At 44.8% G+C, this 27940-nt stretch overlaps 1 protein-coding gene across 2 annotated transcripts in view; it reads right to left on the reverse strand.

Moving 5' to 3' along the window:
* The window catches only part of SV2A (synaptic vesicle glycoprotein 2A), a 241764-nt gene that overhangs the window by 133638 nt on the left and 80186 nt on the right, over positions 1 to 27940 (reverse strand). The window contains exon 2 of one of the 2 annotated variants that reach the window (XM_068253195.1): positions 3823 to 4668. In XM_068253195.1, coding sequence (XP_068109296.1) covers positions 3823 to 4405 — 583 coding nt within the window. In that variant the 5' untranslated portion in view covers positions 4406 to 4668. Of the gene's footprint in view, positions 1 to 3822; positions 4672 to 27940 lie in introns of both variants that reach the window. The other variant, XM_068253194.1, reaches the window with a different exon arrangement.

Here is a 27940-nt window from a genome sequence, read left to right on the forward strand (position 1 = left end):
AAATAGAAAAATAAGTGTGGTGGCATAAGACAGCCAAATATCTTAGTACGGCTACGTAGCTACTCAGTAAAAGCAACACTACCAGGAACTTATCAGTATATATATATAAACTAGCTGACCTAAGCCCGTTTAAAAACGGGCTCTAGGTCTGTCACTGCATGTCACTGCGTGTGCGCCCGTCACGCGCATGTGCGCAAACGCATCGCGCCCGTCGCGCTCGCCTGCTGTGCACAAACACCTGCCCACCCATTGGCCCATCTGCCCCTTGAAGCTGCACGTCACTCCTCCTCAGTGTCTCTGCGCACATGCACAGTTCGTTATGAGCAGGGACAGACACACACGGACGCAGAAACACTTGGATTTTATTATATAGGATGTTTTGCACTCTGACTAATATAACATGACTTTCCAAATTTATGTTGAATTAACTGTTTGAATGATTTATGGTATGCTGACCAAAACCTTCTTTTATTGTACACCAAACATTCTACGGTTGCCATGGCTGCAAAGAAGTGAAATTTGATCCCCCTGGTAATATTACAGAATTGTAGCTGGCTGCCACCTGAGATGGAAAGGTATTTTTTCATAGCATTACAAATGGCTTGCTTCGCGCTGATAAATGCTATATCACACTCTAATAGAAGAGAAGCGTTCCTTTGGGTGTCATTTGTGCTGCCAGGGCACAGCGCCGCCACCTCTCTGAAATGTGGGGGGCGGTCAGGCGAGGTTACAGAAGCCAGAGATCAAGGTCTCCGCTCTGTTGGAAAAATTCAGGATTTCCCCATTGGATGTTAAAAGCAAAATGATCGATGCAGCCAGCTGTTTGTAATGGAGATTTCTGGCTTGTCGGAGCAATCAATTGATTTTTCTCTCCTTCCCTCGGAGCTGGGATTTGCAGATCTCCTAAGAAGGATGGGAAGGTCGTTTGAAAGAGACAATAGAGAGGCAGTGCTCGGGGAGTTCAGCGTCTTTACAGGAAATGATGATCTATGCTGCGCATCTGTGACCCAGCCTGCCTGATTACCGGAGTATTTAGCGCTATAGATTTTTATCTACCTACAGCAGAGGCACAGATTATCGCTAAGGTTACACTCAAAGCAATACAGCTCCTATTATGGATAAATGGCTGCTGTTACAAGCGTTATTTGCCTGTAAAATAGCCATGAACGGTAACCTCAATGCACAAACACAACGACCCATTCTGGGAAAGAAAAATACATAAGCACTTCACTACCCTGATCAATTATTGGCACCTCAGCAGTGGCACCAGCTTAACCTTCAAAGCAAACCTGAAGCGAAAATAAACGTATGAGATAATAAATTGTATTTGTAGTACAGCTAAAAAATAGAACATTAGTAGCACTAGCAAAGAAAAGACTTGCATATTGCTTTCCAGTACAGGAAGGGTTAAGAAGCTTCAACTGTTATCTATGCAAAAGAGCTTCTCTGAGCTCTTCGATCCAATTTGGGTCAAAGACAGTCCTGTTTTCTGAAGCACTTATACTTCAAAGAAACAGTGAGAGATAAGCATTTTCTGCAGGGAAGTTCAAAGGGCCATCAGCTCTCTGCTGTTTTATAGTTAAAAATACAGAGTGTAGATGTGGAATTGCAAATATTACAGAATGATGCAACGTTATAAAAAAATCTATACTGTTTACCTGAAAATAAAAATGAGAGTTTTTTCTTTGATACTAACGTTCTATGAATTATCTGTAGTACGACACATACAATTCATTGTATCATAAGGTTTTTTTCGTCACTTTAGTATGTTTTCATGCTTTATGGCAATCCTAAGAAGGTGATTCAGCAAGCACTCCAAATCAATATGCAGCTTTATTCATTCAGTTTAAAGAGAACCCGAGGTGGGGATCGTACAAAGAAATCTACACACAGAGGCTGGGTCTGGCTATAGTGCCCAGCCTCTGTTGCTAGGTGAATCCCCGCTAATTCCCCCCTGCGCTCCGCTCTTCCCCATAAATTACAGCAGTGCTGGCGACACGCAGCTGGCTGTATTTACCTCACTAGTGTCACTCACGGCGCTCCTACGCCTCCTGCAGAGCGCCGGTCCCCGCCCACGTCCCTTCCCTCTCCGCTGATTGGAGGGAAGGGACGCGGCCGGGGCCGGCGCTCTGCAGGAGGAGGGAGGAGCAGAGTGAGTGACATTAGTAAGGTAAACAGCGCGGCCGTAATTTATGGGGGAGAGCGGAGAGCAGGGGGCACTTCAGGGGGATTCAACTAGCAACAGAGGCTGGGCACTATAGCCAGACCCAGCCTCTGTGTATAGATTTCTTTGTACGATCCCCACCTCGGGTTCTCTTTAATTCATTTTGACATGACAGGGACTCAGTGGACCCCTTTATCAATGAAATCACAGTGACAGCCATAGTCAAGGCTGCAGGCGCTTGTGCTGGCAATGTGCACAGTGTGAGTGGCTGCTGTGCAGTAAGCACGCTTAATTAAGCTTTCACAAAAAAAAAGAAAGATAAAACATAGTCATCTCTAGCTCCCAGTCCAGTTATGCAGGTTGGGTACCATCCGGAAAGCGGGCCATTGAGCATGTGCCCCTTAACGCTCCCCTCACTGCTAAGAGACAAAAACATCTTCTCCACATGCTTCTAAAAGGGGAGTGCGTATTGCGGCGCTGCCGCATGAATTGGGCACCGGGTACATTTTTTTCTGGGACAAAAGTGACCAAGACCACAGAGAGCCTCACAAAGTGGCATCCTCAGAGGTGATAGGGGACCCTGGTGACACAGGTAAGGGTGTCAGTGGGGGCAGGACATAGAAAGTCAGAGGGAGCACAGAAGAACAGGTGGAGGTACAGAGACCGCACAGGACGACTGGAGGAAGTACATGGGGGCACAGTATGGCAGGAGGAGGCACAGAGGTGGCAAAGGCTGACTGAAGTAGGCACAGAGGGTGCACAGGGAGGACACATATGGGGAGTAAGGGATCAGGAGTAGGCAGGGAGGGGCACAGGAGGGCAGGAGTCAGCAAAGAGGGGGCATAGAGGGACTGTAGTGGGTTACTGGAGGCACAGAGGAGGACATTGGTGGCACATAGGGGGACAGAGGGACAGAAGTGGAACAGAGAGCAACACTGGAGGCACAGGGAGGCACAGTGTTCCAGCTGAAAATAGCCTGCAGCCTCTACACAATCCCTCATCCTCCTGTCCCTGGTAGCCAAATTAGCCCTACTCCATCCCCATGTAGTTCATGTGGTGCCCACAGTAATATAGACTCTCATGGGGAAGCAGGGCCAGCTGTAAACACACCTCATTATTGAATGACAGTCCATCCAAACTATCATAGACCCACTGTTCATAACGAGGATCACTGTGGATGCCATATGAACTAATCAACTGCTGGGAAGGGAACAGAAAATCCAAAACAGGCTCCAATTGTCAAAAATTTAGGACCTGGACTATCTATGACTGCAGCAGTCAGCTTAGAATTTTATACAAGCAAAAACGTAATTTTTTTTATTATTATTATTATTTTTATATAACTGTAGTTCTATAAAATGCAATGATAAAATCTGAGTTTGACCTCATGGGCTTTTTGAGTTGTTACTGTTTTCTGTGTCTGTCATTAAAAGAGGAAGTGAAGATTTTTCCCCCCAACAAGGACACGGACTGCACTAAAAACCCAGAAGTGTTCTATGAGTTCCCCACTAAATCCAAGGTAGAATGTTGACTGAAGTTGGGCCTGAAGCATTTTTAGCCTAAAAGTGGATAAACAGGTTGTGCAGCAGTAGATGTTGAATTTACACTCTTTACATACAGCCATTTCAAAAATGTAAATGAAGAGAAGACAGACTTACCCAGCATGCCTTTGTTTGAGTCAGACAGGCACATGTCCTTCTCAGCGCTAGGCAAGACAAATCCCACTACAAAAATCTCTACGCCATCTGCCATAAGGGCAAGTCCTAGTACAAAGTAGAGAGTCCACTGAAATCGTCCATGTCCACATTCTTGAAGGATGAGCTCATACTGTTGGGCCAGCTCTTCCTTGTCTTTCTTTTTCTGTCCTTCAAGATCAGCAAAGTCTTTAAACTCTGTAACCAGCTGCTGGTTATTGGCAATGTGGTCTCCTTTCATGGAATCAGCTCTGGGGATGCCCTGATACTCTCCTTCATAGATTTCATCATCCTCATCATGGCCTTCGGTGGCATCACTAGATCCTCCCTCATCATCATTGACTGAGTCTCCACGGTAGTATCCATCTTGAGGCGGGTAATCATCATCATCATCTTCTTCAAACCGAGTGTAGGAACGCTTGGTGTACTCATCCTGTACCTTATCCACGCCTTTCCCAACCTTCTTTGCGGCATGCCTCTTAACTTCCTTAGCTATGTCTTTGGCTCCTCGTATGAAAGCAGTCCGATCTCTGAATGAATCATCCATGGTGACCAGCAGAAGTTGTTAATATCTGGTGGACTGAAAATTCAAAGTACTTAACCGTCAAAGTTTATGAACTTCTTACTATTCCTACAGAACTGTTTTCAGCACTGAACAAGCTGGACAGCTCCCTATAGTGACGTTGCTAAAGCTGAGATCATTTCACGGTTTTGAAAACCTGTCTTCTTCCGGAAAGAATGGAAATTCTCTTGCGAATGCTAAGAAGTCTTCAGACTCATGCTTTTCAGGAAAGTAGTTTGATCTCTCAGCTTCTGAAAATAAAAATATAACATTATAAATCAGTAAAGGAATATTGTTTAAAGAAAAACAGATGGGTACAGATCAACAATGGATAAAACACAGATTATACAAATATCATATTTTCATTAATAGAAAACCACTACAATGTTTTGACCATAATCAAAGCTTTATAATGTATTGAAGACATGAACCAGCTCTGGGGCTGGTGTGGAGATGGGTTTCTGGGTTGGAGTAAATGTCAGCATTAAGCTGAGCTTTGGAGCATGTAGATCATTTTTGAAATGTGCTGGAGCTGATGGTTTTTATGGTTGAAAGCAAGACTGTAGCTGGGGCTAAGTTGCTGGTGCCAAAGACGTAGCAATAGCCAAAGCAGCCCTAGCAAATGCTATGGGACACAAGCACAGGGTTTTCAGGTGATCCTCAATCTGCTCACTTTTCTTTTAATTTCTCTGTGTTCTATGACCATTATTATTATTATTTAGTACTTATACAGTGCCGACATCTTTCGCAGGACTGTACAGAGTATATATATATATATATATATATATATATATATATATATATATATATACATATATATATATATATATATGTATATATATATATCTTGCCACTTAACTGTCCCTCAGAGGGGCTCACAATCTAGGCACTTGTATTAAAAGTAAGCGGTTGAGCTCAAGGAGGGATATGTGATATGCAAGCGGTGTGAGGATTGAGGAAATTACGTAGTATTATTATTGTTTAGCATTTTTATTGTGCAGATATCTTCTTCAGCGTTGTACATATATATGTATATATTGTCTTGTCACTCTGTCCCTCAGAGGGGTGCACCATCTAACCCCTATTATAGCCATATGTCTATGTATGCATTGTGTAGTGTATGTATCCTAATCTTGGCCCAATTTAACGGAAAGGCAGTTAACTTATCTGTAGGTTTTTGGGATGTGGGCGGAAACCAGAGTGCCCGGAGGAAACCCACGCAGGTCTCAATGCAGAAAATACACATTTTTCCATGTTTCACCCTTCATAACTTTCACATGGCAAGTGCCAACAACTCAAAATATATTATTTGACTTGTCTTGGATAAAATGATACCCTATATGCCATATTTCATCACTAGCTAGGAATGTAGCATACCATTATTGCCATCCTGTGCATCTGTAAAGATTGGAAGCGATTGTTAAAGCGCACAATTTGGGGCCCCCAGTGCTCTACATATACATTGTTAGGCAACAGCAAATCAAGGCATCTGTACAGCATCGGGTACCTGAACTGTCCCCCTAGGAATCACATCTGCTCATTGATGGGTCACTAACCGTCACAGGTGTCCATAAATCTTAAGGCCAAGTATAGGTGACACAAGAGGTTAAATAAACTTGAGGGCCCTTTCACACCAAGGCGGTGCGGTAGTGCGGTATTTTTACCGCACCCCACCGCCGTGCAATGAAAATCTATGGAGACTTTCATACTGCTACGTTTTGGCGCGATGAAACAGAAAAGACGTTTTCGACGCATCCCTGACGCAGGGCCAAAACTACGTTATTGCGTGGATTCTGCGGCAAAGTGAGTCGGCCTCAGAAGTCATGTTACTATGGCGACTCGTAGATCTTAAAAAAAAACACAGATGCTTCCATGCACTTCCGCATACCCAAAGCAGAAAGTGACAGCAAGTGCGCTTCACTTCCTGCTTGGCCGGTGGCCAGACAGGGAACTCAGCACAATAGCCTGAAGGCCTGTTTTTTTTGACGGTGCGGTGGGTTGGGCGCAACACATCGCTGACACTGGTTTCCAGTGTGAAACCAGCCTGAATGTTGATCTTTTTTTTTTTCTCTAAGTTTTCATGAATGATTGCCGCTATGAGCTAATTTAAAGGAGAGCCCTGCAGGAGTGCACGCGCCACGGGAATTTTCAGTGCAGGATGTGAATTTCACGTCCTGGAATGTACATGATGGACCAATTAGGATGTGAAATTCACATCCTAAAATGTAAAAGGATTACAGAAACAATCAATAATGCAAATGTTTAGGATTGATTGAGCCCACCTGCTTCTGTTTCCTTTTAATTCAATCTAAATGATCTTACCAAAAACACGATTGTTCACTAAATTTCGCACAACTAATAGCCACCTTTACTGAGAGATAGATTAAGATGTAATGGGGCCTAGGCAAAGTAGGAGATTTGGGCCCCCTTGTGGTTCTTTTAGTAAGCTGAAGTAGAGAGAGCTCAAAAAGGATTGACCGATGGACCCCTTGACACCCACCAGGTCCCAAGCACCTGCCTAGGTTGCCTGGTGAATGATACTGCTCTGCTTTTACTGGCAGCTATGGGGAACAGACCGTTCTATCTCAGACATTTTGATAAATGAGGCCCAGTATCCAGTGAATCTTTATTGATTTCATGGTTCAGAGATCCTTCCAGTGTGAATCGTTTGCATGGTCGGAAAATTCCGCGGAATTAATAATTCCGTGATTCCGGCCGACATTAGCTAATTCCGATTCCGGTGGTCGGAACGGAATTCCTATACCTCTTAAACGGAACTCCGACGGAATTTTCCAGAATAACACACAATCTCTCTCTCTCATTTCATCCAGTAGGGAATTGCAGATCTTCAAAACAGCTTATATACCATAGCTGGGATTTGAACCCAGGATGCAGTGTGTAGTAGGTATCTGTCTTACCCTCTAGACCATGAACCACATTACATGTTAGTAGGTATCTGTCTTACCCCCTAGACCATCAACCACACTCAGGGCCGGGCCGAGGCAGAGGCTGGAGAGGCTCCAGCCTCAGGGCGCAGTGTAGGAGGGGGTGCCCAATTCATTCAGCTGTCATTCCCAATTGTGTTTGAAGTAGAAAGAAATAAGAAAAGGTGATACATGGCAGTGACTGCAAGCCAGATATGTATAGATTAAGGTGTTGGGGGGGTTGGGGGCCCTGGGGCACCTCTTAGTGTAATAGCAATCAGTGTGTGACGGCTGGGGTGGGAGGGATGGGGGGGCGCAATTTGCTGTCTCAGCCTTGGGTGCTGAAGGACCTTGTCCCACCTCTACATGCTAAAGCTGGCCTAGCATGTACCATACTACCATTATGATCAATTCAATAGATATGCTATGGTATATAAGCATGCTTTTCAAAAAGTACCAATCCTTAATCATGCTACTTAGCTATTAGCCATAGCCCCTGAACAAGCATGCAGCAGATCAGGTGTTTCAGTGGTTCAGACTTATAAGTCTGATCTGACAAGACTAGCTGCATGCTTGTTTCTGGTTTTAATCAGATACTACTGCAGAGAAATAGACCAGCAGGGCTGCCAGGCAACTGGTATTGATTAAAAGGAAATAAACAGGACAGCCTCTATATACCTCTCTCTTCAGTTCCCCTTTAATCATGCTACTTTTTCTATTGAATTAATCATAATGGTAGTATGGTTTATGCTAGGCCAGCTTTACCATGTAGTGTGGTTCATGGTCTAGAGGGTAAGACAGATACCTACTACACACTGCATCCTGGGTTCAAATCCCAGCTATGGTATCTAAGCATGCTTTTCAAAAAGTACCAATCCTTAATCATGCTACTTTTTCTATTGAAATGATCATAATGGTAGTATGGTTTATGCTAGGCCAGTTTTACCATGTAGTATGGTTCATGGTCTAGAGGGTAAGACAGATACCTACTACACACTGCATCCTGGGTTCAAATCCCAGCTATGGTATATAAGCTGTTTTGAAAATCTGCAATTCCCTACTGGATGAAATAAGAGGATGGATGGATGGATGGATGGATGGATAGATGGAGGAGGAGGAGGAGGAGGAGGAGGAGGAGATATTTTAAAAAATTTCCGACGGAATTCCGTATACCTCGGAATTCCGCGGAACGGCTCAGGAATACCGTCGGAATGAAATGGTAGCGGAATTTCGGTAGTGGCGGTATGCGGAATTACTGCGGAATCGGAAATTGGCTATTCCGACCATGCCCGTGGGGGCCGGACCGAGAGAATTCAGGAAAGCTCAATTACATGTGTGTGTCACCGGAAGGTTTTCACCTCATAATTCTGTGATCTAAAAACAGATCCTAAATGAATACGGATAGCGAGAGAGTCGAGTTGTTATTCTGCTTGTGTGTGCAGGAATGCCAGAGGCCAATTCACGTAATCACTCAAAATAAGCTGAGAGGAATTCATTTCAACAGGAAAAATTCATTATGAGAAGATGTAGGGGGAAAAGTCTGTCAGTGGTCAATATGCAATTTCATTACAGATTCCACTGCCCACACACAGACAAATCCAGATCTAAGCAAGAAATCTGGTAAAGCAAGTCATATTGCACTGTGTGCAGGGCCGGCGCTACCATAGAGGCAAAGGAGGCAATTGCCCCAGGGCCCCAGTGCCTGTAAGGGCCCCCAGTGGCTACAAGAGGAAAAAAAATCAAAAAGACCTTATAGTTTTTGAGAAAATCGATTTTAAAGGAAAAAAAATACACATTTAAAAACCCGCTGACTTTAAAGGTTAATAGCAAATCCACCTTAAGTGCAAGAAACCCTAAATTTGCATGGTATGTTAAGGAGATCATTGGGAATAAGAGGAAAAAAACCATTTTTCAAAAAGACCTTATAGTTTTTGAGAACATTTATTTTAAAGTTTCAAAGGAAAAAAGTATACTTTTAAATGCGGTAATTGTCACTTTTAGTAGCAAACCTAACGATAGTGTAATTTTACATGCATCAAAAGAAAGAGCAATACATTTCCTGACGGGGTTTCCAGGGGGTCCATACGCAGCCACAGCGCTTTGGCCAGGGATTCCTATACAGCCGCAATATGGCTGTATGAAGATCCCTGGCATTTTTTCCTATTTTCCCAAATTTTTTTTTTATGTTTAGAGTGTGGGAATTTTTTTTATTTTTTTTTTTTTAAATTATGTGGAGTCCCCCCTCCTGAAACTTTTTAACCCTTTGTCCCCCATGCAGGCTGGGATAGCCAGAATGTGGAGCTCCGACCGATTGGGGCTTCACACCCTGACTATACCAGCTGCAAAAAAGGTCCCTTAATGCCGATTTTTGTTACGGGGTATCTGCAGGGGGGCCCCCCAGGTTTATCTTGCCCTGGGGCCCCATTGTTGCTTAAACCGGCCCTGACTGTGTGACTTGTTCCACTGCTCTTTTTTCCCATAAGCAACCCATAAATGTCCTACTTTTACTGACTCTCACACAGCATGGGAGTGTGAAAGGGAGGAAGGTGATTGGTCAGTGGTAAGTGAAGGCAGGAAACGTTACACCTTGCGCTGTCCCTTCACTAAGTAAAACATGGTCCGCACAAAAGTGTTCCCAATCCATACTGCTGGTGACCATATTGCATGATAATTCAGCCATTGCAGGGGAACACAGCTTTACAGGGAATATACATTTGTTTATACACTATTTTTGTTTTATTTATGTACTAGTCAGGGACAGGGTTCACACTTATCAACTGCATTTCAATTGCAAGAAATTGCAAAATTGTGTTTGCTTTTTTGTGTACATGAAAAAAAAATACATCTTGCAGCATAAATTTGCACAGTGCATGCAATTTTTCATTAACTCTCATTGGCCACTGTAAAAAAAACAAAAACATGCATTAAGTTAAATAACATTAGTTAAAAAAACACAAATGCATATCTGCGACTGGAAAATTTGCACGCAAAAAAAAGATGTGTGTGGTTTCTACCCTGATGAGTGCGAACCCTGCCTGAGGGCCATTTCACACCGGGGTGACCGCAAGCGTGTGCCACTTCCTGCTTGGCTGGTGGCCAGACAGCGAGCACCGTGTACCAATGCATTGTTCCCTGAAGGCCTGTTTCTGGCGGTGCAATGTGGTGCGGCGGAAGCAAGGCACCACATCGCTGCCGCCAGCTTACAGAGTGAAACCAGCCTTCAGGCTAGCTAAACATATACAGTATATATTTGTTTGCCGTACCACCTACTGAATTTAGAAGACTGCCAATGTTTTATATAAGAATCATAATAATCTTAACATTTGTATAATGCTTTTCTCCTGAAGGACTCAAAGCACTCAAGAGCTGTAGCCACTAAGGACGCGCTCAAGAGGCCACCCTGCAGTGTTAGGGAGTCCTGCCTTGAACCTTACTTAAAGAAAACCCGAGGTGTGTTTAAAGAATGTTATCTGCATACAGAGGGTGGATCTGCCTATACAGCCCAGCCTCTGTTGCTATCCCAAACCCCACTAAGGTTCCCCTGCACTCTGCAATCCCTCATAAATCACAGCCGTGCTGTGAGGCTGTGTTTACATCTGTAGTGTCAGTCTCAGCTGCTCCCTCGCCTCCTGCATAGCTCAGGTCCCTGCCCCCGTCCCTTCCCTCCAATCAGCAGGGAGGGAAGGGATGCAGGCGGGGACTGGAGTTCTGCAGGAGGCGGGGAGAGCAGCAGACTGACACTATAGAGATAAACACAGCCAGCTCTGACAAGCGGTTTGTCAGCAGCGTGGCTGTGATTTATGAGGGATTGCAGAGTGCACAGGGACCTTAGGGGGGTTTGGGATAGCAACAGAGGCTGGGCTGTATAGGCAGATCCAGCCTCTGTATGCAGATAATATTCTTCAAACCCACCTCGGGTTCTCTTTAATAGGTACTGACTCTAGCCAGGATTCCAACCCTGGTCTCCTATTTAAGTAGAAAAGCTTTTTTCTTCACCACAACATGCAAAGAAAGAAGTTTTTTTCACTTACAGATCCTGACAGTTCCTCCAGCAGATGGTGCTTCAAACAGGTGCTAAATATTTCTAATTTTTTTTTTCAAATCTGTTTTTATTGGTTTTTAACAGTAAAAAAAAATAACAAAGAAAAACATTTTCCAATATGACCTGAAAACAAATCAGTGAAAAACGGCGCCTAGCGCCAAAGGTATACAAACGGCGCCTCATAGACTTTAATTATAAAATGATATTTATCGTTTTTAAGGTGAAATTATGGCGCAGGATGTCACTTCGAAATTTATTGTTTTTAAAGCTAAATTAGTGCGCATGTACTCCATACGAAATGTTTCGTTTTAAAATTTTAATCAGGGGACGCGCCGACCATACGAAATTTAGAGTTTTAATCTTCATCTTCTTGTTTCTTAATACGTTATTTATAGTTTCAAATTGCCATCCTTGTTTGCCATTCTAAAAGTTTATTTTTCTTTAATAACATTGTTATACCTAATAGCCCTAACTAAACCGCCGCATTCCCGATGCTCTAATCTAACTAATTGCCCCCAAACTCCCCGGGGGGCAATCCGCCCCTCTCAGTGAAGGAAGACTGAGAGGGGTGGGGAGAGGCGGAGATCCGCCGCTGACAGACAAGCGTGAGGCGGGGCTGCTGCTCATAGCCCTGCCTCACTGGGAAACGAAGCCTGGATTTCCCTCCGGGGAGTTTGGGGGCAATTAGTTAGATTAGAGCATCGGGAATGCGGCGGTTTAGTTAGGGCTATTAGGTATAACACTATTACTAAAGAAAAAGAGGCTTTTACAATGGCACCAAGGATGACAACTGAAATTATAAATATCGTTTTTAAAAATATATTGTTCAAAAAATGGAGCCGTTATTCGGCCGGCGCCATTTTTCACTGTACCCCCTGAAAAGGCTACAACCGTACCAACCAGATAGAAAAAGTACAACACCCTTAAAAGTGTACATAATTGTCACAGGTTCAAATGGAATTATGCATATCACAATGGGACAAAAAGAAACAAAAAAAATCTTGTTGGCGGAAGGGACGTCCAAGTTTTGGCCAAAAGGATTTTAGAGGCATTGCATATCTGACCTAGGAGTCTATTCTGAGATTTATTAAGTTGTGGAAGGGGTTTGTGAAATAGGGCAGACCAGGGATCTGGTTGGATATGTTTTCCTTAGACTTCAGACGCTAAGGAGAAGCACAGCCTCCAAAAGCTAACCACATGAGGACAAGTCCACCAGCAGTGGGTTTGATCTGCAAGAGCAGAACAGCAACAAAAGCATAGGTTAGATGAAGTTAGTCCCCACTTGGCCAGCTGGGCCGGGGTGCGGAACCAGTCATATAATATTCATAATTCCGTTCCTTGGTAAGAGTGTGTTTAGAAGAGCTAGCAGGGGCAGTGAAAATTAACTCCCACTGTGAGTGGGGGAGGTGTTTAGTCTATCCTGCCATTTCAACATAGCCGGAGAAAAACTTGCCTGTTTAGAGTACCATAGATCATAGTACATGGAAGAAATAAGGCCATCGGGTAGAGGGGAAGAGCAAAAGGCAGACTCTACGATAGAGTGCAGTAAGTGTAGTCCATCTGAACGATGGGATTGAATGAAATTGCGGATCTGTAAAAATCTAAACGCCTCTGAGTCCGGCAAATCAAATTTCTCTTTAAATTGAGGCCATGGTAAGGGAGAGCTGTCGCTCACATCATTAATGGCATGGATCCCACTAGATCTCCTATTCCATTAGGCCAGGCCACAAACCCCAGGTGGGAAATCTTCATTATAAAACAAGGATTCCAAGATATAAGAGGATCCTATTTGAGTTAGCATCTTGTAGAGTGATCTCTTGATCAGAAGAGATTTGTTGATTGGGAGCAAAGCAGAATTTGGGCCTAGACAAGGTTTAGGGATCCATAGTAGATATTTAATAGGGAAAGGGGAGATAAGTTCTTGCTCAAGGTCGACCCATCTGACTGTACCTCTAGGAGAGGACCATTGAAAAAATATTTATATTCTTTATTTGTACTATTTGATATTTTTCCATTGAAAAGTTAACTTAAAAAATCCTTATAATTTTATGTCTTATAATTGTAGTGTTTATAATGAGAGGAATGTGTAATGTTACAAAATAAAATTGTTTTGGTGCTTCTCCTTCACAAAAACTTTACGCTCTGTACTAAGTTATAGTCTTAAAGTGGGATGCAACTCCATACTAACTGAAAAAAAATAAAATAAATCATCCAATAAGAAAGTATTTATTTGGCCTGTTGTTTTTAGTGCTCACTGTCCGATTTAAGAGATATGTGATATGAAAAAAGAAAATAATAATTCTGCTAGTTTCCACCTTTACTGTTTCTCTGTGATGCCAAAAGTGACATCACTTCTGGCCTTTATTTTTTTTTAAATGCAGCACAGTGTTAATTTACTGCTTAGTTTACAGCTTACTGTCTCTCTCACAGCAAACATCACCTAGATAATAGGCTTACATCACTGTGTAAGGAACGGTTCATACTTGTTTTAAAAACATATCCGTGGCTACGTTTTTGGGCCCGCCCCGGACCATAACCGGAAACACGGATACCAATGGTAAAAATAGCAGCTGTCTTCACTCATTTAAAAAAATTGAACCAGGGGATCCTTGAAGAAAAACTAAACGCACAGTCCGGATTTGTCAGGACTTCAGGGACCCCAGATCACGGAGGGGTAGGGAAGGCAATACAAAAACACATCTCCCTCTACACAGGCTACAGAAACGAAGGGAGATCCGGATTGCCATGCTGGAGAGGGGTAGCAGGCAGGAAGGGGGCAGGCAGGCACAGCAGTGGGGAGGGGGGTCGGACACCCCCTTTACCTGGGTGCCCCCTTCCCTGCTTGCCCTCCAGCTACTTTTGTTATAATCATTGCCTGCGGCGAGTGGGGAACTCACTCACCTCCTTGTTCCACTGCTCGCCGCGTCACTTCCTGCAATGCCGCAATTTGAAGTATAGAGGGCGGCATTGCAGGAAGTGACGCAGCAAGCATGGAACTCAAGGAAGTGAGTGAGTTCCCTGCTCGCCACTCCCCACAGGCATTGATTTTAACAATAGTAGCTGGGGGGGGAGTGCAGAAGGGGGCACACAGGTGAGGGAGGGGGACCCCCCTCCCCACCGCCGTTCCCACCGGCCCCCTTCTTGGCTGCTACCCCCTCCAGCATGGCGCTCCCCCTCTCCCCCCACCAGGACATGGAACATTTTGCACGGACTGGATTTTTGCAGCACAGATCAGTTTTTTGGCCATTTACATTCCGGTTTGAGCTTTCAAGACAATCAAACAATGAGAATATTTTTTTCTGTGTAAAAAACTTGTTGGTCAAACCAGCAGGTGGAGCTGATTTGACCAACAAGTACCCCATTGCATAGCTCCCAACTGTCCATCTTTTGGAGGGACAGTCCCTTTTTGGGAGCCCTGACGCTCTGTCCCTCTTTCTCCCTCATTTGTCCCTCTTTCAGGACTTTGTCCCTCTTTCTATGTAAATATATATATTTCTCTGCTAAAAAAATGTGTTTGACTCTAAACTTTATTCTCATCCTTTAAATTGATATATTACTAATTTTAAAATGTTAAAGGACCAGTGTGGTTTGAATTATAAAACAACATATTTTTCTTATGAAATCTTTATGGTATCTGTGACTAGAGGTGTGACGGGGCGTGATCAGGGGTGTGGCAGGGGCATGGCTTGAGTGTTCCTCTTTCTCATCTCAAAAAGTTGGGAGGTATGCCATTTTGATATGAATTTCCTCACCTCCCCCCTTGTTCTATTAAGATGTCTGAGAAAGAGGAAGTGAGAGAAAATCATACCACTGAAAATACAGTACAGACAACAATAGTTTATCCCAAAGTAGGATGGAGTTACCCTTAAAGCCTTTACAGCTTATGTGCTTACAGATTGGGTAGTACAGGTTATCTCACAATATCCCTAGTGGTGTTTGCATTGTAAATCTTATTTCACACACCTATATAGTGCTGACAGGTTTTCAGGAGTGCTTTGTAGATGACATTGAATTAATTGATTATGCATTGTCCATCAAAGACTCTGACCGTGCCAGTTTTGTTGCACAATTATTCTTCCAGTATATGTTTTTACAACGTGTGAGGAAAAGAGACTACCAGATGAAATCCTACAATATAGAAGTAGGAGTTGAGGAGAGGCACACCTTACCGTATCAGATCGGGTGCATAACCATGGATGCTAAGCAACATCCCAATTCAAGTCCAGTAGTAGAAATAATTGGTTAGCACTCCAGCCTCTCAATGAGCAAAGTTTATTCTCCAATCATGTGTCAACATCAAAGTTAACAATTGTTTCAGGGCCACATAGGGTGACAAACTTTGTCTGCACTGTTCTGAAGGGGACCCTGTGTGGCCCCGAAACAATTGTTAACTTTGGTGTTGACACATGATTGGAGAATAAACTTTGCTCATTGAGAAGCTAGAGTGCTAACCAATTATTTCTACTCCTACAAAAATATAGGAAGAATTATACTTTTGTCACTAAACCAGCCTCCCCAGCCTGTATGAAGTAACATACATATGCAGCTGCAGCCCTCACTCCAGTCTCATCCTCCTCTCTTTTCCCTTCATGAGCCACCTCTCATGTGCAGCAGTTGCCACCTTAAACTACTTTCGGAACAAGCTAGTTGAAATCTACCCTGCCATCTTCCATCGCAGCTTACTCGCCCTTCCAGTCTCTATGCCTGCAGAGTCCTGTGAGCCGGTCAGGAGCCGATTTCAATGGCTCCTGGCCGTGTCTATCAATGTAAGCTACTCCGATTGACTTACATTGATAGACGCGGTCAGGAGCCAATGACCGGCTCACATGAACTCTGCCGACAAAGAGACGGCAGAGTGGGTGGCCCAGGTTCCCGACATGCGGTGGTGATGGCGGTTGCAGCGCGTATGTGCGTCGATTTGTCGGAATTCCTTAGTTTCTGTACCAGCAGTCTCTGGTCCTTAAGGGGACAGAGACCGCTGGTACTTAAGTGGTTAATGTGCAGCTTACTTGTTCCTGTTCCACATATGTCCACATGTGTCCTGCTCCAAGTGGAATCTCCTACCCCTTATGGAGCATGCGCCCCAATGCCATAACCTACATGGCCTTCACAGAAATGCAGTACTGAGATTCCCCTCTAAATCATTGAATTTGGATGTTCCAATCATTTCCATGGCCACATCTGTATAAAATTAAGCAATTAGGCACAGAGATTTATAATTTTTACTGTTTTTAACTTCGTTTTATAAACCCCTGGATGCTTCTTTACCCTCATTGTGCTTAGTCACCCACCCAAATCGGCTGTGGGCTGGGTTCAAAAACGGACCATGATTGAAGCCGTTATTGTCTTTTAATGAAGAAGCGACCGCCACCAGTTCCATTCTGGGACACCCTAGTGGAGATGGGTTCATTATATTCACCTGTTTCCTGTGGTGAGTTGACCCCAGCAACCCACCTTTGTGAGTAGCCCTTTTATCATCATATTGTTCTCAGTGTTACTGACATACTACACCATTTGGGCTCCAGAGTTTTGTTTTGTCTCTTCTTTCCAGGGTGTCCTGACACCCCATTCACTGCATCCTCCTCCAGAAATTAAATAGTACAAAAAGGGAGCAGAACGTTAAGCTTTGACCTGTTCTATCCTGAGGGCCCTTTCACACTGGGGCGGTGAGCTATTTTTACTGTGCCCCATCTCCGGCAATGAAAGTCTATGGAGTATCGCAGTACTTCCCCGAAGGCCTGTTTTTGGCGTTGCGGTGCAGCTGCCACACCGCCAGTTTGCAGTGTGAAGCCGGCCTCAGTAGGGTATGCCTGTTATAGCAGAAGATTGAACATTTGTGCAATGGAAAACACACAGCAATTGCAGGAAAACGATTATATGTAGTAAAAGTCTATTGAATTTTTCCCTGGACAATTGGACAGCTGTTTCTGTGATTGGAATTACACGCTTTTATAAATGATTTTCAGAATAATATTGAGCTGTTTTTCACAAGTGGTTCAATAATTCTGTATGTAAGTCATAAGCAGGCTCCCTAGAGACAACCTTAGCTATATCAAGGCTAAAGAGTGTCAACACTCCACATTTTCACCAAAGACAAATATTACTGATCATTTCAACTTCAAGCAAGGAAAATGTAAAGCGTGTATGATGCTTGAGCTTGCATTTCTAGCAGGGCCAAGACATACTTTTTATTTGTTGCGCAACACAGGTGGCCATGCATTTTACAGAAACGCACAGCATCTGCATTGCAGCACTAACCCCATTCAGTTATATTGATTGGGACAGTGATGTGATACAGTGGGATGAGAATGTTTGGGCAACCGTGTTAATCGTCATGATTTTCCTGTATAAATCGTTGGTTGTTACGATAAAAAATGTCAGTTAAATATATCATATAGGAGACACACAGTTATATTTGAGAAGTGAAATTAAGTTTATTGGATTTACAGAACGTGTGCAATAATTGTTTAAACAAAATTAGGCAGGTGCATAAATTTGGGCACAACAAAAAAGAAATGAAATCATTATTTAGTAGATCCTCCTTTTGCAGAAATTACAGCCTCTAAACGCTTCCTGTAGGTTCCAATGAGAGTCTGGATTCTGGTTGAAGGTATTTTGGACCATTCCTCTTTACAAAACATCTCTAGTTCATTCAGGCTTGATGGCTTCCGAGCATGGACAGCTCTCTTTAACTCCCGCCACAGATTTTCAATTATATTCAGGTCTGGGGACTGAGATGGCCATTCCAGAATGTTGTACTTGTTCCTCTGCATGAATGCCTTAGTGGATTTTGAGCAGTGTTTAGGGTTGTTGTCTTGTTGAAAGATCCAGCCCCGTTGCAGCTTCAGCTTTGTCACTGATTCCTGGACATTGGTCTCCAGAATCTGCTGATACTGAGTGGAATCCATGCGTCCCTCAACCTTGACAAGATTCCCAGTCCCTGCACTGGCCACACAGCCCCAGAGCATGATGGAACCACCACCCTATTTTACTGTAGATAGCAGGTGTTGTTCTTGGAATGCTGTGTTATTTTTCCTCCATGCATAATGCCCCTTGTTATGGCCAAATAACTCAATTTTAGTTTCATCAGTCCACAGCACCTTATTCCAAAATGAAGCTGGCTTGTCCAAATGTGCTTTAGCATACCTCAAGCAGCTCTGTTTGTGCTGTGGGCGGAGAAAAGGCTTTCTCTGCATCACTTAGGAATACAGCATCTCCTTGTGTAAAGTACGCTGAATGATAGAACGACGCACAGTGACTCCATCTGCAGCAAGGTGATGTTGTAGGTCTTTGGTGCTGGTCTGTGGGTTGACTCTGACTGTTCTCACCATTCGTCGCTTCTGTCTATCCGAGATTTTTCTTGGTCTGCCACTTCGAGTCTTAATTTGAACTGAGCCTGCAGTCTTCCATTTCCTTAATATGTTCCTCACTGGGGAAACAGAAAGCTGAAATCTCTGAGACAGCTTTCTGTATCCTTCCCCTAAACCATGATGGTGAACAATCTTTGTCTTCAGGTCATTTAAGAGTTGTTTTGAGACCCCCATGTTGCTACTCTTCAGAGAAAATTAAAAGAGGAGGGAAACTTACAATTGACCCCCTTAAATACTCTTTCTCGCAAGGTCAGGGGTCACTGAGCTTATCAAGCCAATTTGAGTTCCAATAATTAGTTCTAAAGGCTTTAATCAATAAAATGACAACGGTGCCCAAATTTATGCACCTGCTTAATTGTATTTAAACGGTTATAGCGCACTTTTTGTAAATCCAAAAAACTTAATTTCACTTCTCAAGTATAACTGTGTGTGTCTCCTATATGATATATTTAACTGACATTTTTTATCGTAACAACCAACGATTTATACAGGAAAATCATGACAATTAACAAGGTTGCTCAAACTTTCGCATCCTACTGTATCATATACACTGAAATGCATGCAACAGTACATTGTCAGGAATGCACTGCTGTGCAGCGCTGGAGTTTGCACGTCAGACAGTGCAGTCCATACATTGCTGAAATAAAGCTGGACAGCACCCTGGTTCAGGCTCTCGCCACTGACGTGGGATCTGAGCCTTTAACACCGTTTGCCGCCACGCCAGTAGGCGTGGCCGCGGCGGCAGCCCCAGGACCAGCTAACGCCAATTGGCGGAAAGTCCTGGGACAGCAGGTTTCCGGGAGATCGCGCGCACGGTGCGCGCGCATCTCCCGCTTGGTGGGTGGAGCTGAGCTCCGCCTTCAGTCTCCGAGCGGCGATTGCCGCTCGGGAGACTGTTACATGGCGAAACCGCCGTGTATTTACATGTGCAGCGCTGCGATCAGCAGCAGCGCTGCACTGGGGACAGCCGTGTGACACGGCTGTCCCCATGGGGGACAAGAGAGCGATCGGCTCTCATAGGCAGAAGCCTATGACAGCCGATCGCCGTGATTGGCCAGCTGGGGGGAGGGAGGGGATTTAGAAAAAAAAAAAATGTCAAAAAATATTTTAAAAAAAACCAAACAAATATTTATTAAAAAAAAAATAAACACAGGGGGGGCGATCAGACCTCACCAACAGAGAGCTCTGTTGGTGGGGAGAAAAGGGGGGGGGGAGATCACTTGTGTGCAGAGGTATACGGCCCTGCAGCTTGGCCTTAAAGCTGCAGTGGCCAATTAATGTAAAATTAGGCTGGTCACTAGGGGGGTTTACCACCATGGTCCTCAAGAGGTTAACCAGGGTTTGAGTCCAGGCTCAAGCTAGTATGTAAAACAGCAAGGAGTCTTTGGGTAAGGATCCCTAATGATCCTTGTCAGGCACGTGCAGGAGAGAGGGGGTTCTGGGTGCTCAAGCACCCCCCCAATTAAAATTAAAAAGACCCCTTTGGCTGCGAAAAATAAGCCCCACGTCTGGCTGCTATAAGCTCTGCCCAACACATGCAGGAAGCCCCGCCCATCACCCACGGGATGTTCCTCCCCATCTGGGACACTGGAGTAAAGAGGTCCCATACAGGATTCCTAATGTAACCACCCCCACAGCTGTGTGGTAACAGGTAAGATGGTGTCTCCCTGACAGCAGTGACCTCTCCCTCCCCCAGCATTCACAGTGACTTCTCCCTTAACTTTGCACCAACAGTGACCTCTTCCTTCACCTAGGACCCATACTGACCTCTCCCTCCCCAGCATTAGCACTGCAGTTATCCTGCCTCCCCCAGCACCCACGTGACACCCAATGCCCACCCATAGCCAGAACCCAGTACAGGCATGGCACCAAGTATTCGCACCCATGTCACACCCAGTACCTGCACCCAGCACCCACATGACATCCAGTACATGCACCCAGATCTCACATGGCACTAAGTACCTGCAATCAACACCCACATGACACTTGATACTCACCCACAGCCAGAACCCACATAACACCCTGTACCCACACACAGAACCCACATGACACCCTGTACCCACACACAGAACCCACATGACACCCTGTACCCACACACAGAACCCACATGGCATCCAGCATCTACATTCAACACCCATATGACAACCAGTACCCCCTAGGCAGAAATGAGGAGGGGGAAATGCGCGGCCACCAGTGACAGATCCAACTGAATGTATGTGTCAAGCAGAGGGGCTCAGGGGTATGGTTTAGGAGAGTTGGAGAGCCGGGGGGGGGGGGTGAAGGTCACATGTCACTGAGAGGGCATGTGGGTTTTGGGGGGGAAGGTCCCCCACCACTTGTAAGTACTACTGTGCATTTCGGGGAGGGGGCGAGGCCCCTTTTTTAAACTTGAGCACCCTCCATTTAAGGACCTTCTGCACGGCCCTGATCCTTGTTGTGGCTGCAGCTCTGGCATTTTGAGTCCGTCAGGAGAAAAGCGCAATATAAATGTTCTGTATCTTGTCTTAGTGTTCACAATCAGGGCCAGTTCACGTGGACGGCAGGCGGTTTCCGCACAATGCTAAACGCTCAATTCACTTGAATGGGAACGTTTAACCGACAAGTCCCGAATGCTTAGCGGTAAACGCCGCCAAGCGTCCGCGTGAACTGGCCCTTATCCAGTTTATACCCAAAGTAAAATAAGGCACACTTCTCTGCACTGTGCCAAGGCTGGCACTACCATAGGGACAGCTGGGCAATTATATAGAGCCCCACCGGCTGTATAGGCCCACAAGTTTTGCCCATAGATAGAATTAGGTTGTTCCGCTAATGCTGGGTACACGCGATACGTTTTTCCACTCGATTTTCCATCCGAACGGTTTTTGCGCTCAATTCTGCGCTCGATTCTCTTATCTTCCGCTCGTTTTTCTTATCTTTTTCCATTCACTTCTATGAGAAATCAACCCAAAAACGATCGGAAAGAATATACGACATGCCGGAAATTATCTATCAAACCCATCTATCAAGGGGAAAAGTGTATGGTGTATTCCCAGCATTAGGTCCTGTTTCACTGCAGTGGAGCATTCTTACCTGTCCAGCCAGTGCATTTTTCTTCCTTCAGAGTCCTCCCGTCTCTGTCCCTGTCCTCCCGTCTCTGTCCCTGTGACCTGGGGTCATGTGCATAAGTATGTGCATGCCTGTGGGTATAAAGATAAAGGAGCATTCTGAAGGAACGAGAATGAGCGCACCAGCCGTTCAGGTGAGAATGGCATGCTGTGAGCACTCTGCAATGAAACAGGGCCCTGGAGAGACAACCGAATTCTATCAGGGGAAAGGGGGGGAATGACCAACAGGGTCACCCATGACCAATAGGTCAACCAATAACAATAGCCCCCGTAACCACGGAGGGGATCCGGGGGCTAAGGGGCCCAATCCATCTCCTTCACAATTTGCAGAGAGTGGGTGCTGTAATCTTCTTCACATCAAGTATGATTGGGAGCCAGAAGAGGGCAGCTTTGAGCGAGTTGCTGCTGGGAGGAAGTGGACTTCCGATGAAGGATGGTCTCATAAATTCTGCCACAAGCTGGGGTTATGGGGGGGGGGGCACGAATCTGCAGGGTGCCCCCTGACCATTTCGTCTGCAGGGGGCATTATTATGCCTTTGCAACTAATACTGCTATATTGGGGGGTCAGTGGGGGCACCATGTTAATTTTTACCCGGGCTCTATTTTTCTTGAACCGGCCCTTCGCTCTCCTAGCTGGTCAGGAGATTTAGCCTTTCTTTAGACAACATAGACTGACAACAGAGCTGAGAACTAGCAGAGCAGAGACAGGTGATCTCAGGAATACTTTATGTGAAAGGGAAAGCGCTAACCCTTCTTTTTTTTACTGCAATATGGTTCAGTTAAAAACAAAGAAATATCCTAGACTATGTTCAAGGTCATTTTTCTTTACTGCATTCTGCAGTAAATATATTTTTTAAAGGGCAACTGAAGTGAGAAGAATATGGAGGTTGTCATATTTATTTTGCATTGCATCCTGCTGATCTATTTAGCTGCAGTAGTAATGTCAGAAACATCCATGCCCGGTCCGCCCATGATGCCAACTGAGGCGACTTTCTCAGGCAGCAGAAGTCTGGGGACAGCACCAGGCCAAAACAGGAAGTGAAGTGAGTGCCTGGCCAACCTATGCTGGGGGCACATATACCTGGCTACCTACCTATACTGAGGGTGTTTTTGGAGGCTCACCGCAGCTATAATGTGCAATGCAAATTGTCAGGTGCTGTGCAATCATACCAATTTGAGGGGGGGGGGGGGGGGACAAGTTTGCCTCAGACAGCAAAAATTCTAGATCAGTATCATCTGATCTGCAGCATTCTTGTTTAGGGTCTAAGGCTAAGGGCTCTTTCAGACTTAGATGTTGCATTGCAGGGGACGTTAAGGTCTCATAACGTCCCCTAATGCAACGCTTGCTGGTGGCAAAGGTGGACGCTATATAAAGCCGCGTTATGCGGCTCTAGGTGCCCCGTTAAAATGAATGTGGAGACCACGTGATCGGAACACTCCGCATCACGTGGTCCCACCAGCCAATAAGCGGCCGCTCCAGGAAGTAAACACTGCAGTAGTGATGGGAAGTCGGCTCTTTTCAATGAATCGATTCATTGAAAAGAGCCGGACTTCCCATCACTACTGTTCAGAATCGATTCAGAGGCAGAGCAGCAGGACTGAACCTAGTGATCGGAAGTCCGGCTCTTTTCAATGAATCGATTCTGAACAGTAGAGATGGGATGTCCAGCTCTTTTCAATGAATCGATTCACTGAAAAGAGCCGAACTTCCCATCACTACACTGCAGTGCAGTGAATATTAATTAGTCATGTGGCTGGTCACAATAACGGACTCTCCCCTCCTCCTTTCCTGCACGAGTAAACAAAAAAAACCACATTACTGAGCATGTGCAAACAGTCTAACGCGGCTAAAACCGCCTATAACGCACAGCATGCTGCACTTTCATTCAACGTGTGGGCACTGTGAACAGCCCATTGATTTTTCATTACTGTAAGCTGGGCTGCGTTACAGGCTGCTCTAACGTGCGCCTGTAACGTCCCAATGTGAAAGCAGTCTAAAAGTATTAGAAACAGAGGATAAGCAGGATAGCCAGGCAAATGGTATTACTTAAAAGGAGATAAATATGGCAGCCTCCATATCCCTCTCACTTCGGTTGTACTTTTAATAGTCACAAATATTTTTATACAGGTAATCAATTTTGTATTATAAAAATGGTAAGCACCTGCAGCATTAATTTACATGTGTCCATCTCCATTTTCTGATGTCTGGTATTTCTGGTATGTGTTCCTGCAGCTCCCTGTCCCTGCGGCTACACCCCAGGGAAGGGGAGCCAGCAGGGGAAAATTCGTACATGAAAAAAAAGGGCGCCCAGAAATAGCCGATAGTAGATACCAGTACATTTACCAATATTCTACTCTTGCAGAGCTAATGAGGATAGCAAAAAAATCAGTAATAGATATCGATATTGTACTGCAGCTAAACCTACCGTAATCCTATTCTCACACTGAATTCTCCCTCTACCAATGTCTAACCCTAACCACCCACCCTGAACACCTAACCTTAACCAGCCCCTTCCAATACCTGACCAGCTGACCTGAACCATCTCCCCATGCCTAACCTTAATCATCCCCCTTAAAGTCTATTAACGTCCCCCCCCCCCCCCCCAAAACCTAACCGTAACCACCCCCCACCTTCCCTCCGCACTCCTAACCTCCACCATCCCCCACCCCACGCTGCCAATCTGCTGAAAAGAAAATGCTAATTTTCAGGCAACACCATAGGCCCACCTATAAATAGTGGCTTGCAACTGCTATTTATAGCGTGTCGTTGGTGCCTAGATTTCCCCCTATAGCCGCTAGTTATATGGGCACCTGTGGCAGCACCCAAACTTCCATGGCTCATGAGCACCCAAATTTCCTGTTTTCCCAGGGAAAAGACATCACCAAGAAAGAGATAACCAGCCCCCCGTGAACTGTTGCAGCCGATTTTTGACACTTTTACATTGAAAAATTTACTCATGCTATAAAAATTATACATACGCGAGACTCAGAAGAGCGTGTGACGTGGGAAAATGGAGGATATTGGGTCATGTGGAGACGGGCCTTAGTAAATCGAGCCCATGGTTTCCATGCTGGGATTCCAGCCTAGACTATTAGATCTGCAAGAGTGCTAAACCCTTATCCACCATTCTGCTTACTTTATTAGTATTTATGTAGATCAAAGCTAACAATCAGAAAAAAACATCCAGGAGGACCCATAAGCCGATGCTACATAAATGAACTGGTGATTGTTATCTTTTCTGGTGTCTTCTGTAAAAAGTCAGGAATGGTCCTGATGCAGAATTGTAGATGGTAGAAGGAGGAGGAGGAGGGGGAGGCAGTGCAGCCTGCAGCTCTCAGCACTGCTCTGTCTCCTTCAATCTTATCTCCCCCTGCCAGCCCTTGCTTTCCACACAGGCTTTGTGTTCTGCTAGCTGCTGACATGTGACGCACAGGCTTCTCTCTGCCTCAACCAAAATGTACATACACAGCATTCAATCACCAGACATTACTAGCTGTACACTGCAGAAACCTTGTGTACTGCTAGAAGCCAAACACAGACATGGCATCTGCAGAGGGGGAACCTTCTACTTTCATTTTAAAGGGACTCCTGTCTCAAAAGCTTAATACTCACTGCAGGGCAGTAACATTGCTAAAGGATGGCCATAAATGCACAAAGGAGGTTGGATACAGAGCCGCGGCCACTGTCACGTCCTATTCAACAGATTGAGTCACACTAATAGGCAACTGATATGACTATTTGATGCATAGTATTGTATTTGTTGGGGAAGGTTAGGATAGTGGATGTTAGTATAGGCTCTAGGGCAACTTACAGTCATGTTAGGATAGGGTTAATGGCTAGGATCAAAAGTTATCAGGTTAGGGTAAAAGTAGGCTGATGGCTAAGCATTTGGAAGGAAATAGTTAAGGCTAGGGCTGTCATGTGGCAGTGGTACAGTTAGGCGATCCCAAAAAGTGCTACGCTGATGAAAGTGAATGGAGGGGAACCCACAGGAGGGATTGCGATTAGGGAAAATTCCAATACTGGATCAAGCAAAATTTATAGAGCCATTGCGCTCCACGGCAAAATATAGGAGCACTTCAAAATCGCTTTTCAAAAGCGATTTTGCAGCGACTTTGTGTGAGATTTCCACATGTTAATAAAACTAAAATTACTTGCCAAGTCTTCCGAGTTCCATTTCCACCGGCTTCCAGTGCGTTGCCCCACCCACTGGTGCAAGAGGGCATCAACGCTTATCTATTTGGACCTATGACCTCTTGTGCTGGGGGGCAGGGCTACACACCAAAAGCTGGCAAAAATCGACCTCGAGAGACCAAGTGAGTAGATTAAACTTTATTTATACCTGATCCCAAAGAAGAAAAAAATGTTGTACAATTGCCGGCAGTACATTGTACAGCACCTTAGGCGCTTCTGCCCCGGACACATACGCATCTGGCACGTATTTGACCTGAAGAAGCTGTCTACGCCAAGAAACGCATTGTCATAGTGCTGTGATTGAATAACGCATTGATTTTTTATTAAAACTCCTTGCGAGTCAATTTTTATATGATCCTCCTACCCTATATCAACTATGACTAAAGGCAGATTGTAAGCCCGACATGCGTCAGTTGATCCTTTGGTTTTATTGCACATTGTCTTGTGGATTTTCTAATCAAGAACAGCTATTTTTTCATCACCAAGTCTGGCTTGTGGATCCTTCCTTGCATGCTCATGTGGATTGGCCTGGCTCTCCAGATTCTGCACCGACTGGTATGATAAATAAGGGGGTAGAGCGTGCACAAACTTTCCTTCCTGCCCTATATCTATTATTGGATGATGTATTTTTGCTTTGGGCGCCGCCTACTCTTGCTACAGCGATTGGCGATCTGTAGTGGGCCCCAGTCCTGAGTGTTAAGCATGGGATAAATGAAGCAGGGGGTGGGGGTGGATAGCTTTAGGGTTGGGGTAAGGTTACAGCTTGGTGGCTACAGTAGGTTGTGTATGGATCTAAACCACAAGAGGGCCAGCAAAAGTCACTTTTTCAAGATTGCTCACCTTACCCAGGTATCCTATATTCGGGAACTGGTGCAAGACAAACAACATGGTTGGACAGTAAACACACACTGACCTCCCTTAGGGCATCAGTAAGCTGACAGCTCCATGAAAACAAGAGACATTGACTCAGCTGAGAGGTCCTTGACTGTGCAATGCAAAACAGAAGGGAGCAAACACTGACAATGTAAGGGGACACTGCTGGCTATTGCTACATACAGATGTTATTCTTTCATCATTAGAGACAATCATGATTTGGGGCAAAAATCTTGCATCAGTACATCTGTCCCATGATAGGGCTTGAAAAGACAGGAGAGGGAGAGAGTGCACTCAAAAGAGAGAAGTGAGAAATGGCCATCTGGTTGAGGAGTAGTATCACCTTGTGTAAATGCTGATGAGCCCGTATAGGTCTATCAGCTAGCAAGCTGTTATCCCTAGCTGATAAACTCATACAGGTTCATCAGCCAGTAACCAAAGTGAGATTACTCCTTGGCTGGCTGGCCATTTCTCACTTCTTTTCAGATTTACCAACCACTATATAGTGGAAATCCTAAAGCTGCACCTTACTTCTATTGCCAAAGTTGACTCAATAAACGGACCAACCCATACACTGGCATATGGTCAGCAGTTGCCGGTAGGATAACGGGGTAAGCGGTACAGGCGGCCATGAAGAAAGATGCAGGACACAGAAGGAGGTATGCCAGCGGAAAGGCGAGCCTGCGACACCACGGGTCTAGGGCCATGGACCCAGCTTGGCTCAGCTCTTTCTGCTGAGCCCAAGTGACTGTGCTACTGCGCGGTCTATCAAAATACCAGTAAGGGTTGCTACTTCTACATATTCGGAGGGCACAATCATGAGACTGACTGCATAAAACAGAAAATGCGATTTCAGCGTAGTACATTTTTTTTTTTATTGTACTGACACAGGGAACAACTGCAGCATAACAGTGTAAGCCCAACCTAGGATGTGCAGCAAATTTACTTGATAAAGTCATTTGCATGGAAACTCAGGTCTGGTTAACATTGTTATGCTGCTCTTCACAAATGC

This window comes from Hyperolius riggenbachi, chromosome 9 (genome assembly GCF_040937935.1).
Source record: "Hyperolius riggenbachi isolate aHypRig1 chromosome 9, aHypRig1.pri, whole genome shotgun sequence".
NCBI classification, from domain to species: Eukaryota; Metazoa; Chordata; class Amphibia; order Anura; family Hyperoliidae; genus Hyperolius; species Hyperolius riggenbachi.